The sequence below is a fragment of the Engystomops pustulosus genome, chromosome 3 (assembly GCF_040894005.1).
Source record: "Engystomops pustulosus chromosome 3, aEngPut4.maternal, whole genome shotgun sequence".
Taxonomy (NCBI): Eukaryota; Metazoa; Chordata; class Amphibia; order Anura; family Leptodactylidae; genus Engystomops; species Engystomops pustulosus.
Genome location: NC_092413.1, coordinates 198,424,719 through 198,443,137, shown reverse-complemented (window position 1 = coordinate 198,443,137; position 18,419 = coordinate 198,424,719). Strand labels below are relative to the sequence as shown.

The 18,419-nt window shown below is 43.9% G+C and overlaps 1 protein-coding gene across 4 annotated transcripts in view; it reads left to right on the top strand.

Moving 5' to 3' along the window:
• Positions 1-18,419, top strand: part of KIDINS220 (kinase D interacting substrate 220) — an 82,796-nt gene extending 64,377 nt beyond the window's left edge. For 3 of the 4 annotated variants that reach the window (XM_072143536.1, XM_072143535.1, XM_072143534.1), the window contains 4 exons: positions 4,860-4,997; positions 5,156-5,254; positions 5,653-5,886; positions 6,429-9,777. In XM_072143536.1, coding sequence (XP_071999637.1) covers positions 4,860-4,997; positions 5,156-5,254; positions 5,653-5,886; positions 6,429-7,661 — 1,704 coding nt within the window. In that variant the 3' untranslated portion in view covers positions 7,662-9,777. Of the gene's footprint in view, positions 1-4,859; positions 4,998-5,155; positions 5,255-5,652; positions 5,887-6,428; positions 9,778-16,274; positions 16,458-18,086 lie in introns of those variants that run through there. The other variant, XR_011854340.1, reaches the window with a different exon arrangement.

Below are 18,419 nucleotides of genomic sequence, written 5' to 3'. Positions count from 1 at the left end.
AGGGGTTGTCCAGAGGTTGAAAAACCTGACCTCTTTCTGCCTCATCTGATCATGGTTTGTGCCGGTATTGCCACTCAGCTGCATGGAGGTGAATAGAGCTGAGTTGCAATACCGGCCAAAACCAAGGACAGGTGTGGCGCTGTTTTTGGAAGAAAGAAGACCTGTTTTTCAACCTCTGGGCAAGCCCTCTACCTTCAACAAGCTTACAAGTAATCAGTTGTCCTGTGTGTACATGCGGAGTAACACTGATTCTGGTCATTATGTGACTTGTAGTCTGTGCTCCTGGAGACCTAGCTCCTGTGACTCACCCCCCCCCCCCCTCCTCCATAGACTTCTATGTAATCTTATACTTTCATGAGCTTTAGTTCATCTTGCCAGTGAGTTGGAATACAACACAGAATCAAGAGGGAGTATAAGATCCATAGTAAGTGGACAAGATATATTACATGGTATGTAGTTTCCACTAATGCACAGATTTGTTAAATCGTTATTGAGCGTTTATGTGTAGTTTGTGCCTACGGGTCACACGTTGGGTGTCATACTACGAGGTATGTCATGTGTCATACAGAAGAGCAGAAGTGTGACTTTCATATATGTGACTTGGTTATTGGGCTTCCTTTCTGCAGCTTTCATTTTGTTAGTTGGTGATTTTGTTGTAATTTTTCTTTAATGTCCAGAGGAGTTAAAGGAATTGATCACTTTTACTTCCCAAAAATGACGATAGATTGTTTGTTTGTTTGTTTGTTTGTTTGTTTTTAAAATAAAGACTTGACTTGTGAGCGCACCCGAACTGAAATGCGCCCGTGTTACCCAGACTTATCACCAAATTGGCGGCCGTGCAAACTAATCCGGCACATTGATGCCCCTACCTAACAGCCATGGCTGTGGTTGGCCAGGGGGGTTTCTGCTCGTCTCTACTTGTTGTTGTAGCCCTATGGGAGGCGCTGCCCTGGACCAGAAGTGAAGATTGAGGTAAGCATCACCACTTCTTCTTTTTTTTTTTTTTTTTTTAACACCACCTGGGGCTGAATATATATATTTTACAAACAATTGGGCAACCCCTTTAATGGTATCACATAAAACTGTTGTGGCCGTTCTCCACCAATAAATGGGGCTCTCTTCGGGACCATTTTCGTGCTGTGATGGGGACCTTCTTCCTGCAAGTTTACCGTAGGTTGTTCCAGATCTGAAATGAAAACTGCCAATACCACAATGTGAAAACTCGGCCTATAAACAGATGGAGGGAATAACAATTATTATTATGGATCCTGTGGATGAAGGTGGCGCTGGTCACCATGTGTTGACCTGGTGCGTGTCACTTTCCTGGGAGGAGGTGACAATCGGAACTACATTGGAAAGGAGGAAAACCAATGGACAGTGTTCTGCTGGAAAACTTGGTTCCGGGCATCTTGGGACATTACTGTGACACATAACACTGTCCCCTACTTTGATCTCCACAGACAAAGTACTTTCTTCAAGGAGTAGTTCCCCCCCCCCCCCCCGCCCTAATGTGAAGGATCTCCTTCATTGAGGGGGTCTGAAAACTGTTTAGGAATGGTTTGAGGAACATGACAAAACAAGCCATGATCTGTTGCGACTCCACCAACAATTGTTTTGTGGGATCTAAGAGTAATGAATATTTATGAAACGACCACTTCAATGTTTGATACACGGGTCAGGAGGAAATCGTCGGTTAGCGCTTAACCTACCCAGTCTTCCTGGCTTGGGCGCTTTCCTAAATCCAGAACAATATGGAAGGAAGACATTACTGTACAGCCATAAACATAATACACAAGTGACTTGGGTTGTGATTGGAGGTGGTCTCCGGCATTACTTGTTCTACCTCTACACGCAATGCTCAGCCTTCCTGGCACCATGCTATAAGGGACAGCTGATCTTCGGAGGACCGTCACACTTGTGCTGTTGGTGGATGTGTAATGTTTTCTTTCTCGGTCGCTCGTTTCTCCTCCAATGTAAACTAATCTGGAGGAAGTATCACCAATTATGAAAGGCAAACATTTTGTTAGTAATTTCCTGTTGCAGAAAGTTTGTTCTCCTGGCTAGAAAATGACTTGTTGAAATAGTTACAGTGACTATAGAAATAGCACTAAAGCCTTTGTAGGTGGCTTCTGATGCTATAGTGGTGGGCTACTGGAAAATTCCTATCAGAAGTCAGTGGGGGAAGTGCTGGAGCATTATCATATATTCTGATGTATATTATTATAATTTTTACATAATTACATTTTTATTTAACATTTTATCAATTTTGCAATCCATAAAACAAAAAACACAGACCCAAGAAAAACAATGAAACCCCAGGACATCAGCTTGTAGAGCTTCAGATAACCGGGGAATAGGATCTGTTGTAGACTCTAATACCATATAACTACGGAAGTACATTCTAGAGATGTTACAAATGATTACTGAAAAGATTCATACGTAGAAATATTTTGTGTAGGACACAAAAGGTCTTGCTATATCTTTCCATCCTGCCTTTTTCAGTGGATGTGTCAATTATTGGTCAGATGGAGACAACAACTATGCCTCCGTCTGCCAGTATATTGCGATGGGTAGATCAGCCTATACTGTACATCGGGAGCTTTCCCAGCGTATAGGCTGATTGCATGCCAAAAACGTAGTGTGAATACCCAGTCTTGGAGAACTCCATGAAGACTATAGAAAATAAAATAGGACGCTGGTTCAGAAAAGTTTCTGCTATTTTTTTGGATTATTACACTTTGGCCAAAGAAATGGACTTTGGTGTTTTATTAGAGAATCAAATAATCCACAATTTAGCCCAGCTTTTGCATACAGAGGCACTGCTCTTTATAGTGAGAGTCCAGCATCTTACAAATTTACTATATTGACGTTTATATCTTATGATCTGTGCTTATGCCAGACATGCAGGAAGTGAATTCTGCTCCTCGGGGGCGGGGCTTGATTTTAGTTAATGTAGTTGTTGTGGGAAAGGGTATCCATTTATTAGTTATACAAACTGTTTATCATATGATTCTGGTTCTGCTTCTGTTGAAGGTTAGATGTCCTACGAGTTCTGGTTCAGTTTATTTGAAGGGGTTTTCCTACTAAATAAAATTCTCACATCTCCCTTAGCACATCATTTGAATCTTTTTCTTTACAATGTTACTTAGTTTTATTGCTGTTGTAACTCCTATCACTCCCTAGGCTGCTCTGTGCAAAATCCCATGGTGTGGACGGGGCCTCTCTTAACTGATAGATTATGAGAGATGAGACAGATCAGAGATGTATGAGATGCATTTTACACGGAGTCATGACAGACTTTTACACTGTGAGACCTGCTACATCTCACAGACATGTGTCTGCCTCCTTTACACTGTGAGCCCTGCTACATCTCACAGACATGTGTCTGCCTCCCCTTTCCCCCGGATCACTTATCTCCTTGTAGTTTGCAGCCTCTCTCTCTCTGCTCACGATGTGCTGGCAGGATGTGAATCTGTGTCCCTGAGCTCCGTGCAGGGGGCGTGGCTACAGCCACACAGCATAGACAGAAATCTCATCTGCCCCATCTCACACAGAAATCCAGGATGGTGGCCCAACCCCAAAGTCAGAAATTAGTGTCATGTCTAGGGAAAACTGAAATTGTATTCACCAGGACTGATAGAGACAGGTTGGAATTATATCTGTGAAATGCTGTATTTTTGTTAATAACATTGAATTAGAGAATGTGTTATTTTGTTATCCTCAGTACATATAAGAAACTTGTCTTTGTGGGAGGAATACCCCTTTAACCCAGTTTAGGTTTATGGAAGGCTTATAATTTCTTAGACTGATGGTTGTGTACAGAACAATCTATCATCATGTTGCAAAAGGGGACACAAAGGCGGTGGATGGGGTATTACAAAATTGTGCTCCGGTTTCAACTAACCTCTTGTTATGTTGTTGTTGTTTGTATATTTTACTACATGTGACATCGCTCATTCCTATTATTCTTATTATGATTTGTTACTCAGAACTGTACTTGGATGAGGAAGCGTATATAGGGAACAGTGCTGGGATCTGTGTAGCACTTATGACTAGTTGAATGGAGGAGCCACAGATGTTCTGTAGGTCATGGGCTTCGTTTAGATCTGAGCACTGTTCTATATGACAACAGTAAAGCTCCAACATCGGACCCACTATAGTCCTTAACAACCCAATCAATATGCTCCATACTGTGATTATACTTGGGATTATGGATATCATCTGGGTTTTTTACCTTTTAGCTCTTATTCCTATCCACAAGGGACCTGCATATGAGGTCTCCATGTGTTCCATATGCATAAAGCGGTGATACTAATCCTTGCCACTGCTCGCTTATACAGAACATATGGATGACTGGCAAACCGGGGCAGTCCCCTTGAAGCGGATCTAGTGGTGGCCGATCCACATGGGGCCCTTGCAGGACCCCTGTTCTCTGTAGGTGGACCCTATTTGATAAGACACATCTCTTCCATCCTGTGGATAAGGGATAAGCGCTAGTGGTGGAACGACCTCTAGTTTATTCTGTGGCTATCCTCCAATGCAGGATAGTAACACTACTACTTTATTAGACCATGGGGTGAAGACCAGCTAATATCCGACCAGATCTGTATTTTGGGAAGTTTTTGTTTCCATCTTGTAAATGCACATCTCTATATAGTGCTGCGAAGGGTCTACAAATATACATATGACCATACAGTAATTGTTTTTGGGCACCCATGGTTCTTCTGAACCTAGCTTAGATTGCCATAGGCTTCTGGCATTGCTTCATTAATATTGGAGTCAGGAAGCAGGGATATGGAACTGGCCTTGGGCTAACGTTATCACTGAAAGTTTGGCTAAACCATCTTGTTCTCCTACAGGTTGTGGGCAGCGGAATTGTCGGAGCACATACATCCGCTCTGGGATCCATGAACGTTGATGCTGTATGTGAAAAACTCAAACAGATTGAAGGCATTGACCAAAGTATGTTGGCTCAGTACACGGCCACCATCAGGAAGGTAGGCAAAGTCTATAAATCATTAGTTGTAAAATCCTCTGCAGAATTGGTACCGTGTGATTGTGCAGAATTTTGTTTATCAGCACTGGTCATAAAGATATGTCATGTGAGCACGTTTGCTGTCGTTCTCTATGCTAATCCCTCAGTTTATTCACCCAGGCAAACATCAATGGCCGTGTCCTGACACAGTGCAGTATGGAGGAGCTGAAGAAAGAAATGAGCATGAACTTTGGGGACTGGCATCTATTCAAGAGTGCGGTAAGGATGGAAATTACCTTTGGGCATCTATACCTTATGCAATGGGTGGTGGGGTCTAAACATAAGAGAAACCTCTCCCGAGAACATCGACTTCAGTGATCGGTTTAGGGAGATGAAGTATTTAAAACTTTGTAAGAAAATGATTCAGATTTAATTGTTCTTTTGTAAACGTTTTCCTGGAGTCTTTTGTCGAGATCTTTCCATAAACAGATTGAATTATAATATACACATTACAGATGGAAACAAGTCTCTTCTACACTTTCTTCTCTTTGTAGAGTTTTTTTGTCTCTGGAGAAAGACGGGGGAGGGGTGCAATTCACATAATTGTAGAGATTTGGGTTGTAAATGGTTTTGCTTTGTGCAAAATAACGATATCAATGTTTTCTCCCTATAAAAAGGTACAAGAAATGAGAAGCTCTGATACACAGCAGATACATCCTGAAGAAACCCGGATGGTGGAGCCGGTCAGGAACGTAGGGGGCCACAGTGACATTCCCCGACGTGCAGCACCAAATCCAGACATGCCTCACACAGACCTCGCCAGCCAGAGTTACGATTTTGGCTTTAGTTTTGAGGAACTTAACACACTTGGTTTTGAAGAGGCTCCACGGCTCAACCCCATGACTTGGCAGGTACATATGTGGTTAAGATATTGTGGGGGTGTGATATAAATAATGCAGACTTAAAAATTGCAGCATTGACCACCTTAACCAACTTGGCAGTAGACATTAGATGTATGTTGGATGACGCTGCTGATTTTGACAAGGTACGGCCATCTATCTAATGTGGATGAGGAACTCTGCCAATGGCATATGTTGGGTCATAGTAGGTTCAGAGAGTTGAATTATAACTTGGGCGATTCTTTTGTTCTTCGATAAGCCACCACCAAAGATGTCAGTCAAGGTCGGATGAACCGAGCAAGTATGTGTAAGGGGGGATCAAGAGCAATGGTTTGGTTGTTCAAGTGACTTTTAGTGGCCAGAAGCCCCCAATGGCCAGTGTAAACTGAGCTATGAAAATTATTATTTTATGAAAAAGTTGTCACAAGTTCTTGTGTATATGGTTGATGCCATCTTCGGGTGAGACCATACTATGAAGATCATAATGACTTGCATGGTGCATTGATGAGACAATAGTTTTGCATTAATGTCCTTGTTACACAATTGTGTTTTAGGGAAGAGCACACAGGACCCCAAGTTTATCCAGTCTTAATTCTCAAGAGTCCAGCCAAGAAATCTCGAAGCTGACTGACAAAGTCCAGGCAGAATACAGAGATGCATACAGAGAGTACATTGCTCAGATGGCTCAGATCGATGGAGCAGGTGGATCCTCTACAGTGAGTGGCAGGTCTTCTCCACTGAGCTCCAGTACATATTACATTGGGCAGAGTACATCTGTCAGCTCTATACACTCATCTATGGAGCAAGATAAATCGAAAGATACAGAGCCAAAACAAGATGATGGGAGGAAGCCTTTCATGTTGAAGAGAAATGACGTAGTTGACTATACATCCTCAACGGTGTCCACCACTGATGCTTCTCCCTTGGATCCGATCACTGAAGAAGACGAGAAGTCTGATCAGTCTGGCTCTAAGCTTCTTCCAAGTAAGAAGAGTGCGGAGAGATCAAGCCTCTTCCAAGCTGCAGATATAAAGTTGAAAGCAAGTGCTATGCGCTACCAGAAGCTCCCAAGTGATGAAGACGAGTCCGGGCCAGAGGAATCCGATAACACTCCTCTTCTTAAAGATGGCAAAAAACCAGAAACAACTGCAGATAAGAAAGTAACTGATCACACCGCAGAATCTGTGAGAACATTCATCAAGGCCAAGGAATATCTATCTGATGCTATCCTCGACAAGAAAGATTCCTCTGACTCTGGCGTCAGGTCCAATGAAAGTTCACCCAATCATTCTCTCAACAACGAAGGCTCGGATGACTCCCAGATGGAAAAAGCCAACCTCATAGAGCTTGAAGATGATCGTTTGAGAAGCAAAAGGGGAATACCCAACAGCCTGAGCGGTCTTCAGGACCCCTCCATAGCACGCATGTCCATCTGCTCTGAAGATAAGAAAAGCCCTTCAGAGAGCAGTCTAATAGCCAGCAGTCCTGAGGAGAATTGGCCAACTTGCCAGAAGGGCTTCAACCTGAACCGCACTCCAAGTACGGTGACCCTCAACAATAACACCGGGAACCAAAACTTTGATGAAACAGCAGAAGCAAAAGAAGAGTCTCCAATCATTGTGGTCCCAGGGTCCAGCCCAGCGCACAATGAAAACCTAAAGCGCATGACCCACAAGAGAGGTCAACGTTCAGGCTACAGCCGGCTGGCTAAAGACACGTCAGAGCTGCACACAGTCACCTCCTCTGACAGCGCCGGCTTTGCAGAAGAGCGGGAGAGTATCCTTTAAACTCAGTCTCCATCTGTTCAGCCTGTCCATGTGCTCATTCCATCCTTTTTTCATCATTCGCCCCCCCTAAAAAGCCTCCAACAGATTGTGGTCCTTAACATTGTTTCCTTAAAATGACCTGGAAAATATTTAAGTGCAAAAACCAGCAAGTAACTTAGTAAAGAGCACAGAATGTCACCATCATCGGCTGTAGCCCCTGCACTGCTATTGTACTCTCGTGGGAGGAGGAGATCCGCTTTCTAAGCTCGTTCTACTTAAAGGGACACTGCCGTTGTATTTGTTGTTACTCTTTATGTCTGTATTGAGGGACCCAACCACCTCATTCACATTAATGATCTGATCATTGCATTCTGTATGTCTGTGAGTTGATCACTTATCTCTAACCTGATCAAAAAAATGTCGACTTATCGTCATTGTGTAAGTGGACCTGGAAACGCACCCCCCTCCCATATTGATATATCCCTTTAAGAATGTACTGTGCTCTTTATTCTGTTTTATTGCACCTCATCCGTAAGAATTTAAGCTATCAGATAAGATGTCTACCTGACCAGGACGTGCCGACTTCATGTATCACATCCAATCATTGTATTTCAGCCCAGATCCTTGTAAAATTCTCCACAACCAGGTACCTGATCGATTTATGGTGGATTGGGAAAAAAAAATAGGTGTCTGTCCTGTTAAGGCCAATTTTGAAACGTGGTCCGTATGTTGAGGCCCATCATGATTTATTTGAACTGAATCCATTGTCTAAATGTGTCAAATTTAAAGACGACCCTATCTCGACTGTCTTGTAGGACAGAAGAACTGCGTTAGGTCTTGGTTAGACCATAAACTCCGCACATGCTGTGATTTCCATTCCGAGCTGTAGTTGATCAAGGAAAAGCGGCCCACAGGCACACGTCCTAACACATCATGCTCAGCACATACATGTACAGGCCTGTTTTATGATACCTTTATTTGTTATCTTCGTTTTATACACATTTTTTTTAAAATAGAAATTAATTTAAAATAGAAAAGGCGTATAATGTGCCATTGGATACCACATAATCATGACGTTCTCCTCCGGCCACATACTCGCAGTGGAAATGTCTTCATGGTGCGTTGCCATGTTGGATACACCATAGAAAGGCACATGGGATCCCTATGGCTTTATCAGGATCCACTAATATGGGCCTACAGGATGCTTCTGGCACAGGCACAGTGCTCCTTGCTTCTTTGCGCATGTGCTTGGTATTGAGTAACTGGGTGGTGAAGTGGTGGTCTTCACCAGGTGCTCCACGCATACGTCAAGGTCTCATGTGGACTGAAAGCACCTTTGCAAATGGTTTTCTCTAATTTTTTTTAAACTGGGGTTTAGTTGTCCCAGACAACCTGATGGATTCCCTTCGAGCTCCCTCAGCAACTCTCTCTCCTACACAGGAGGCTTTGACTCAGTGGAGTTGAGAGAAGTTTATACATGTTTGAAAAATTACATAAAGAAGAAACAAAAACCTAATACCACTAATAGGGGCAAAGCAAAGGGATTCAGTACAGTCTGCCTACTAGTGCCATCCAAACCTCTTAAGACAGTGATGTCCCACCTGGGGCTCTCCAGCTGTAGCAGGACTACAACTCTCAGCATACTGAGAGATAACTGAACAGCCTTAGGCTAGAGATCACTGTCCCCCCATAGGAAAACTATTTCCAGGGTGTGAAGAATTTTACAAGTCCTCCCTGCACCCTCCACCATCTATGTACCCATCTCATTAATATCAATGTGTTGTGGTCACTTTTTGGTGTTGTTCTCTTTCCCTTTTTGGTTCTAAATATTTTCCAGGGTCAAATTATGTGGGCAATTCCTGCTGTTCATCACTCATAGATTTGTGAGCACGTAGAAATAAGTTATGGTGCCATAACCTCAGTGACTGTGTTACTGGTCTCCTCGTACACTATTGGACTGTATGTTCTAGTGTAGATGTCTGGACAATGGAGTGAGGAGCCGCTATATGTTCTTCTAACCTGTGGTTCCTTATATGCTACATTGGGGGGTATATACACTAAATGTGATCTCTGTAGAGGACTATTGACCTCCTGGCAGAAGGTTTAACCAAGTTATGGCCTAACCGCTGAGGTTCTAAGTCCCCCTGTTTTAATAAAGTGGTGGCCATGCTTGTTCACAGCTCCATTTAACTTGGTTTCGTTCCAGTGGGATGGGGACCCAACCTGATCAGGCATAAAGTCTTGTTCATGACATGACTCTTATTCTTGATGGATGCCACCATGCCTGGCCGATCAGCAGATCCATTGTCCTCCTAATTCTATCTTCTTTATCTCGATGCTGGATCATAGAACAGGTTTTCTCATAAATAAAGGGACATACAGCACCTGCTGAAGATTGTGTAGAGGAAGCTTTATCTTATTGTATGTAGAGAAGAACGCAGATAGTCCACCGAGATCCTCTCTACAAGAAGGGCCACCTTCTGCCATAGTCCGCCAGATGCATGCAGCGTATACTATTGGATGCGTGTCACTCGTGTAGATGTATTGTTCAGTGTTTGCTATGGTGTTATGTCCATGTACAATCCTCCTGTATGATGCAGTATCTTTGAGGGTCCGTAGTCAGCCATGAATGGTCCTACCATGAAGGTAGACATTAAGTGGTGGAGGAGGAAGAGTCTCAAGTTTTCTGTGCAATTCTAAATATAAGAAGTATATAACAATCTGTCCATTATGACATCACAAGATAGATCATCCAATGGTTCACCCCTGGTATTCATGAGACGGTGACATACCGAGGACAGGTTAGTGGGTGATGGGGCAGGGGTTGGTCCTGCGCTCCCTCTGTTATACTGCATCATTCCTGTCCATGGAGCCTGCATGACAGTATTGTGACCTCTTTATAAAGTGATGTAATTGGTTGAATATTGTGGAAATTGGAAATAAAACCTACAAACTAATGATCACTAATGTGAGCAGTCTCATGTTTTTATTGGAGGCTTAAAGATGTTACCAGGGACACTACATAAGGTAAGACAGTCCTGCCTTAAGGTTCTCTGTAGTGCCTGAGCAGACTTGTAGGTAGTGGGGGTATTTATTACCACCCCAAGGTCACATCCACCTGTAGCTCCATCATTCAAGGGGAAGCTCATAAGGACAGACTTCATACCAAGGAATCATTTTGTTAAAAGGAGTCTGACTATATAAATCTTCAGAGAGTGTTATTGCCCCTGGACATCTGTTTAATCACATCTTTTTATGTGATGTAAGTAGCAGCAGGACTGTGAAAAATGCAGCTTTAGGCTACATGCACACTGCCGTGAGCCTGCCGCACCGTAGCATGACGGGCACACGGCAGCGCGGGGAAAGGAGGAGGAGGTGAGCGCAGCTCCCCCCTGCCCCTCTCCATAGCAATATATGGCCGCGGCGCCGTAATATGGGAAAAGATAGGACATGTCCTATCTTTTCCCGGGCTACGGAGCCGCACGTGTGCTGCAACGTACCGCTACCCGTATAGGGCCGTGAGCCCAAGTGTATGGGGGACGTATATTAGCCGTATATACGTCCCCCATACTGTACTGTGAATGCAGCCTTAGGCCGCAAATGCAGTGTTACCTCGGCATGTGATCACATGAAACACAATTAAAACGCACCGTGTGAACGCGGCCTAATGGAATGTTTTTTACTATATTAATAAGAATCTATCTTTTATAAAGCGCCAACATATTCCGCAGTGTATGAAGGCATAAACAAATAAAATAATATATTATAGAGAAATAACATACATGGAATAATAGGGGTGAGGGCCTTGCTCACAAGAGCTTACGGTCTATGAGGATGAGGGGGTGACACAAGAGCTTACGGTCTATGAGGATGAGGGGGGACACAAGAGCTTACAGTCTATGAGGATGAGGGGGGACACAAGAGCTTACAGTCTATGAGGATGAGGGGGACACAAGAGCTTACAGTCTATGAGGATGAGGGGGTGACACAAGAGCTTACAGACTATGAGGATGAGGGGGGACACAAGAGCTTATGGTCTATGAGGATGAGGGGGGACACAAGAGCTTACGGTCTATGAGGATGAGGGGGACACAAGAGCTTACAGTCTATGAGGATGAGGGGGTGACACAAGAGCTTACAGACTATGAGGATGAGGGGGTGACACAAGAGCTTACGGTCTATGAGGATGAGGGGGACACAAGAGCTTACAGTCTATGAGGATGAGGGGGTGACACAAGAGCTTACAGTCTATGAGGATGAGGGGGTGACACAAGAGCTTACGGTCTATGAGGATGAGAGGGTGACACAAGAGCTTACAGTCTATGAGGATGAGGGGGTGACACAAGAGCTTATAGTCTATGAGGATGAGGGCGTGACACAAGAGCTTACAGTCTATGAGGATGAGAGGGTGACACAAGAGCTTACAGTCTATGAGGATGAGAGGGTGACACAAGAGCTTACAGACTATGAGGATGAGGGGGTGACACAAGAGCTTACGGTCTATGAGGATGAGGGGGACACAAGAGCTTACAGTCTATGAGGATGAGGGGGTGACACAAGAGCTTACAGTCTATGAGGATGAGGGGGTGACACAAGAGCTTACGGTCTATGAGGATGAGAGGGTGACACAAGAGCTTACAGTCTATGAGGATGAGGGGGTGACACAAGAGCTTATAGTCTATGAGGATGAGGGCGTGACACAAGAGCTTACAGTCTATGAGGATGAGAGGGTGACACAAGAGCTTACAGTCTATGAGGATGAGAGGGTGACACAAGAGCTTACAGTCGATGAGGAGGGACAGACAGTAGGTGTTCTCCTTAAGGAGACAATGCCAATTAAGGCCACCTTAAAGGCGTGTGGAGACTTAAAGCCATAATGCTCCACTAGGGAATTCTGGGAAGAATGCAAATAAGTTTTCCAAGGTGTTAAATGGAAAACAATACCTCCTTTTGCTACCTTGAAAGGCAGCCCCCTTAACATCAAGTATGACTTACAAGAAGTCTAAAAATATGATGTGGGATTAAGCCAAACCAGTATATCTATTCCATAAGGAATACAAAAGGAGGTATTGTTTTCCATTTAACACCTTGGAAAACTTATTTGCATTCTTCCCAGTCGATGAGGAGGTGACACAAGAGCTTACAGTCTATGAGGATGAGGGGGTGACACAAGGGCTTACAGTCTGAGGATGAGGGGGTGACACAAGAGCTTACAGTCTATGAGGATGAGTAGTGACACAAGAGCTTACAGTCTATGAGGATGAGGGGGTGACACAAGAGCTTACAGTCTATGATTTCCATTTACTATCCCCTTCTCCTCAGCTCAGTAGGGCCACTGCTTTGTCTCCTAGTTGTAAATCTGTCGGGTTACCCCCCCTCTCACCGCCGTTGTTACTACAGAGAAGGATCACCGCCTGCTCCTCCAGTATAAATCTGTGTCACCGATATCTTGTGTAATGTTTTTCCTGTAATCTAAGCTGCCAAATTGTGTATCAAATGAAGATGGGGCTTCTCTGTGAAAATAATTAAGTTCATTCGTCACGTCACACTGTGATCACATTTTAGTTTATTTATTAGCGGCCCCGGGTCATTTTCCATTACACTGCTTCCTCTCTTATTGTTTCATGTCTGATGTATTGCTTACATTAGTCCTCATGACAATGTCTCCACCATCTCTCTGTGCAGTGCACCACTTGTCTAGGTCACCCCCCCAGTAATTAAACAGCTGACCTTCATCTGATTCCGATGGATTTCACGCTTTGATGGACAGGAAAGGCGCATTATATGCAGCCCAGCCTTGCTCTAATGTATAGACTGGGTGTAGCGCTGGAATGAATCATTACAGTATGTGCGGGTATATATCATCTATGGATCATGGACGCCTCTTACACAGTACAATTTATTACAATTATTGAATTCAAATTAATTGTTCCAGTGATGAATTTGGCAAGGGGTGACGGTAATGTGTTCAGTTTTCTTCACCCACCATCGAAATAGTGAAATATTTAAAGGAAATCTATCAAACTCCTGACAAACCAGGGGCACTTACTCATAGATCCAGGAACGGCGACTGTGGGAATCTTCTTATATGTGTTATCCATGGCCTCCTTCCTTCTAAAAATCGACTTTTATAATTATGCTAATGAGCAAGAAGTACTCTGGAAGGGGCGTAACCCTTCTGCGTTTTGGCTTCACAGGCTGTAACACTGCAAGATCATGTTTGACCCTACCGCCTGCATGTCAGTTCCCCCTCCCTCTGCCTGATTTCATCTTACTGCAGTAGGCAGTTTTACAAAGTGTAACAGCCTGTGAAGCTACAGCATAAAGGGTATCTGCTAACAAGCCCAGAGCTCTTTTAGCTCATACCATACTTTTACAAGTTGATTTTATAAGGAAGGAGGCCTTGGATAACAAATATAAGAAGATTACCACAGTCACGGTGCCTGGATCTACACTCACCGGCCACTTTATTAGGTACACCTGTCCAACTGCTCGTTAACACTTAATTTCTAATCAGCCAATCACATGGCGGCAACTCAGTGCATTTAGGCATGTAGACATGGTCAAGACAATCTCCTGCAGTTCAAACCGAGCATCAGTATGGGGAAGAAAGGTGATTTGAGGCCTTTGAACGTGGCATGGTTGTTGGTGCCAGAAGGGCTGGTCTGAGTATTTCAGAAACTGCTGATCTACTGGGATTTTCACGCACAACCATCTCTAGGGTTTACAGAGAATGGTCCGAAAAAGAAAAAACATCCAGTGAGCGGCAGATCTGTGGGCGGAAATGCCTTGTTGATGCCAGAGGAGAATGGGCAGACTGGTTCGAGCTGATAGAAAGGCAACAGTGACTCAAATCGCCACCTGTTACAACCAAGGTAGGCAGAAGAGCATCTCTGAACGCACAGTACGTCGAACTTTGAGGCAGATGGGCTACAGCAGCAGAAGCCCACACCGGGTGCCACTCCTTTCAGCTAAGAACAGGAAAATGAGGCTACAATTTGCAAAAGCTCATCGAAATTGGACAGTAGAAGATTGGAAAAACGTTGCCTGGTCTGATGAGTCTCGATTTCTGCTGCGACATTCGGATGGTAGGGTCAGAATTTGGCGTCAACAACATGAAAGCATGGATCCATTCTGCCTTGTATCAACGCTTCAGGCTGGTGGTGGTGGTGTCATGGTGTGGGGAATATTTTCTTGGCACTTTGGGCCCCTTGGTACAACGCCACAGCCTACCTGAGTATTGTTGCTGACCATGTCCATCCCTTTATGACCACAATGTACCCTGTAACATCTGATGGCTACTTTCAGCAGGATAATGCGCCATGTCATAAAGCTGGAATCATCTCAGACTGGTTTCTTGAACATGACAATGAGGTCACTGGACACAAATGGCCTCCACAGTCACCAGATCTCAATCCAATAGAGCATCTTTGGGATGTGGTGGAACGGGAGATTCGCATCATGGATGTGCAGCCGACAAATCTGCGGCAACTGTGTGATGCCATCCTGCCAATATGGATCAAAAATCTCTGAGGAATGCTTCCAGCACCTTGTTGAATCTATGCCACGAAGAATTGAGGCAGTTCTGAAGGCAAAGGGGGGTCCAACCCGTTACTAGCATGGTGTACCTAATAAAGTGGCCGCCGAGTGTATGTGTAAGTGTCCCTGGTTTATCATGATGATTTTAATGGTAGGGAGTAAACAAGCATCCAAATCACCCAACAAGTGATGGCAGCATTGGGTTGGGCACTGAATAAGCTGTCCAGATATAACGTATCTTTATTACAGAGATCTGTCATTTTAGAGAAAATTCGTGTGAATGTAGCCACATGTGCTGCGGAGAGGAGCAGGGGATGAGCGCTGCTCATCCCCGCCCCTCTCCATAGGAAGATACAGCGCACGGCGCCATATCACGGGAAAACATAGGACATGTCCTATCTTTTCCCGGGCTATGGAGCGGTACCGCTCCCGTACAGGGCCGTGAGCCCATAGAAGTGTATGGGGGACGTATATTGGCCGTATATACGCCCCCCATAAATGTGTGTGAATGTAGCCTTAGGGTGATGCCACACATGGCGTTTTGAACCCGTTTTTGGTCCGTTTTTAAGCAGTCCATTCAAAAACGCATGCGTTTTTGACAGGTTTTACCAATTATCTTAATTAAAACTGGTCAAAAACGGATGCGTTTTAAAAAAAAACTCATGTACCACTCTACACCATCACAACCACCTTCTGACCTTTGCAGGTCAGGCCATTTGCATTGTAACCTTGAGCCTCGTGCCTTACAAAGCGGCAGCATGTCCTGACAACATCAACATGATGGGAGTTGTAGTTCCATAGTTTTTGACTACCAGGTACCCGCTATCTATTCTCCGGTTTATACTTCCCAATTTAAACCCCCCCCCCCCCCCCCCCAACGTATAACACATCTCAGCACTGGCACGGTGAATTGTTGACTTGGCGCGGTTTCTAATGTGTATCAATGAGCTTATCCGTCACCCAATCCACCTGCAAGTTAAACATAACCTATAAAGCTTTATGACGCTAGTTCCGCTATCATAATGAAAACCTACATAAAAGATTTTACTACAGGTAAATGGAAGTTGTTCACATTAAATTATTATGCCTTTGCAGGCAGGTTCCAAGCATAATATTCCATCTCCTGAAAATGCCATCCAAACGACCTCCTCGTGGTGGTAAAGCCTGTGGAGCAATAACACTCGGCACACCGGGGGCAGCGGCAAAGTGAGAGAAACAAGCCGTGTCAGCGCCAACTAGAAGGAATAAAATGCGAGGGGGTTAACCCTGTGTGTGATGGTATGTACAGCTGCATAGATATAGGGTCTTATGTTTTGTATGGACAGATATAACTACCTCCCCAAAGACAAAAATGGCCTTCGAGTTAAGATAAAACTTCTGCTTTAATTTTGGAAAGGGGGTTACACAATGGGGCACATTTACTTACCCGGTCCAGTCGCGATCCAGCGGCACGTTCTCCGGCGAGGATTCGGGTCTGCCAGGATTCACTAAGGTCCATGTGCCTGATATCCTTCATGTGTCGCTGCTGCGCTGAGGTCTGCCAGAGTTCACCTTCTTCTTCCTGGTGCATGTAAGTGCTGATCTTGCGACACAAATTCTTTTTTAAAGACAGCGGTTTTTCCGGATCCGTCAGGTTGTCCGATGGCGACGCCCCACGATTTCTGTCATGTGAAAGCCGGCGCCGATGCGTCAAAATCTGAGCGCATGCACCAAAATCCCGGGGCAATTCGGTGAAAATCGGGAATTGTCGGGAAACCCGACGAAAGTGCACAATTCGGATCCTTATTAAATGTGCCCCAATGTGTTAGGTGTGACTGCTCCTGACATGTCTGCTTTACTTAAATTCTCCATAATTTAAGAATTCCCGAATTTATTTTGTAGTTTACTAGAAAGGCAACAATAAATGGACAAGTCGGTGTTACCATTCCATTTGTTAAAGGGATGTGTCATGACCTGACATGACTAATTGGACAGTTTCAAACTGTGAGGGCATCCCCCAAATTGGTAGCGCTCCAATTACTTATAACTTCCAGGAGGAACAATAGAGGAACAACATAAGATAAGACAAGAAAATGGAGGTTGTTTGCCAGCAGACATTTTGTACTCATGTGGAGAAGATTTAAAGGAAACCTACCATGAGGGATCTACTATCAGAAGTTAATGTGATGGTAGATTCCTCCTGCCTGCCTCTGCCCTAATCTGTAATTTAATAATCCTCAAACTTAACCTAACTTGTTAAAAAAAACTTTGTTTTAGTAATATATATATATTTTAGTACCTATATCAGATCCACTACTGATAGTAGATTCCTAATTGTCGGTTTCCTTTCACAAACTTGTTAAAAACTATTGTATCCAAACTTTTGCTATTTGGCTAAGTGAAGTAATTGGTTTTAATATTTCCATGATAATGTGGCCAGTAGGTGGCAGCGTTCTGCTACAAATGGCTGTAGAGACAATAGACTGTGGGTGACTGATTTTTGATATAATATATACATAATAATATATATATACATAATCTCCCTCTTATGGACTTGTACATTATAACATCCTCTTAAAGTATCAGAACTAGACTAAGCCTAGTTGAGAGTCCAGCACCCTATCAGCCCACCAGAAACCTATAATACTGCTATTTTCATGTTTCATCATGATATCCATGGTGTATTGTTATTGTCAATTACAACCAATCACAGCGCAGCTTCCATTCTTCCACATGGATTTTGAAATAGAGTTCTGAGCTCTGATTGGTTGCTAGGGGAAACAAGCATTTAGCTGAATGAGGCCTACTACTACTATACACAGGCTCCCTGGGGGTTTAGGCCCAATTAACATAATAGCGTCTGCTGGTGAACTTTAATTTAAAGACCTTAAATAAAACTTGTTCCTCAACATTTTGTATCTTTCACAGATTTGACTCCCTTGAGCTCTATGTGTTGTTACTAAACCCTGAAGGAAACACTTGTTGCCTGTGATGTTCTAAAAATAATTTACTGAAAAGTTCTTACTAGTATGTAGTGTTCCACCCTATGTAAACATGAAACCGAAACTACCTAAAAAGAAATATACTTTGTACAATGGCCATTGCCAAACTACAACTCCCAGCATGCTCCACCTTCCTATTCCCTAATATGATAAACTGGACACCATCTTGCCTCCTGCAAGCACCTGGGCATTCACCCCTGGCAAAGTCACGATACAAGGGGTCCCCTCATCCCCCCCCCGGCTGCCTAGACATATATAG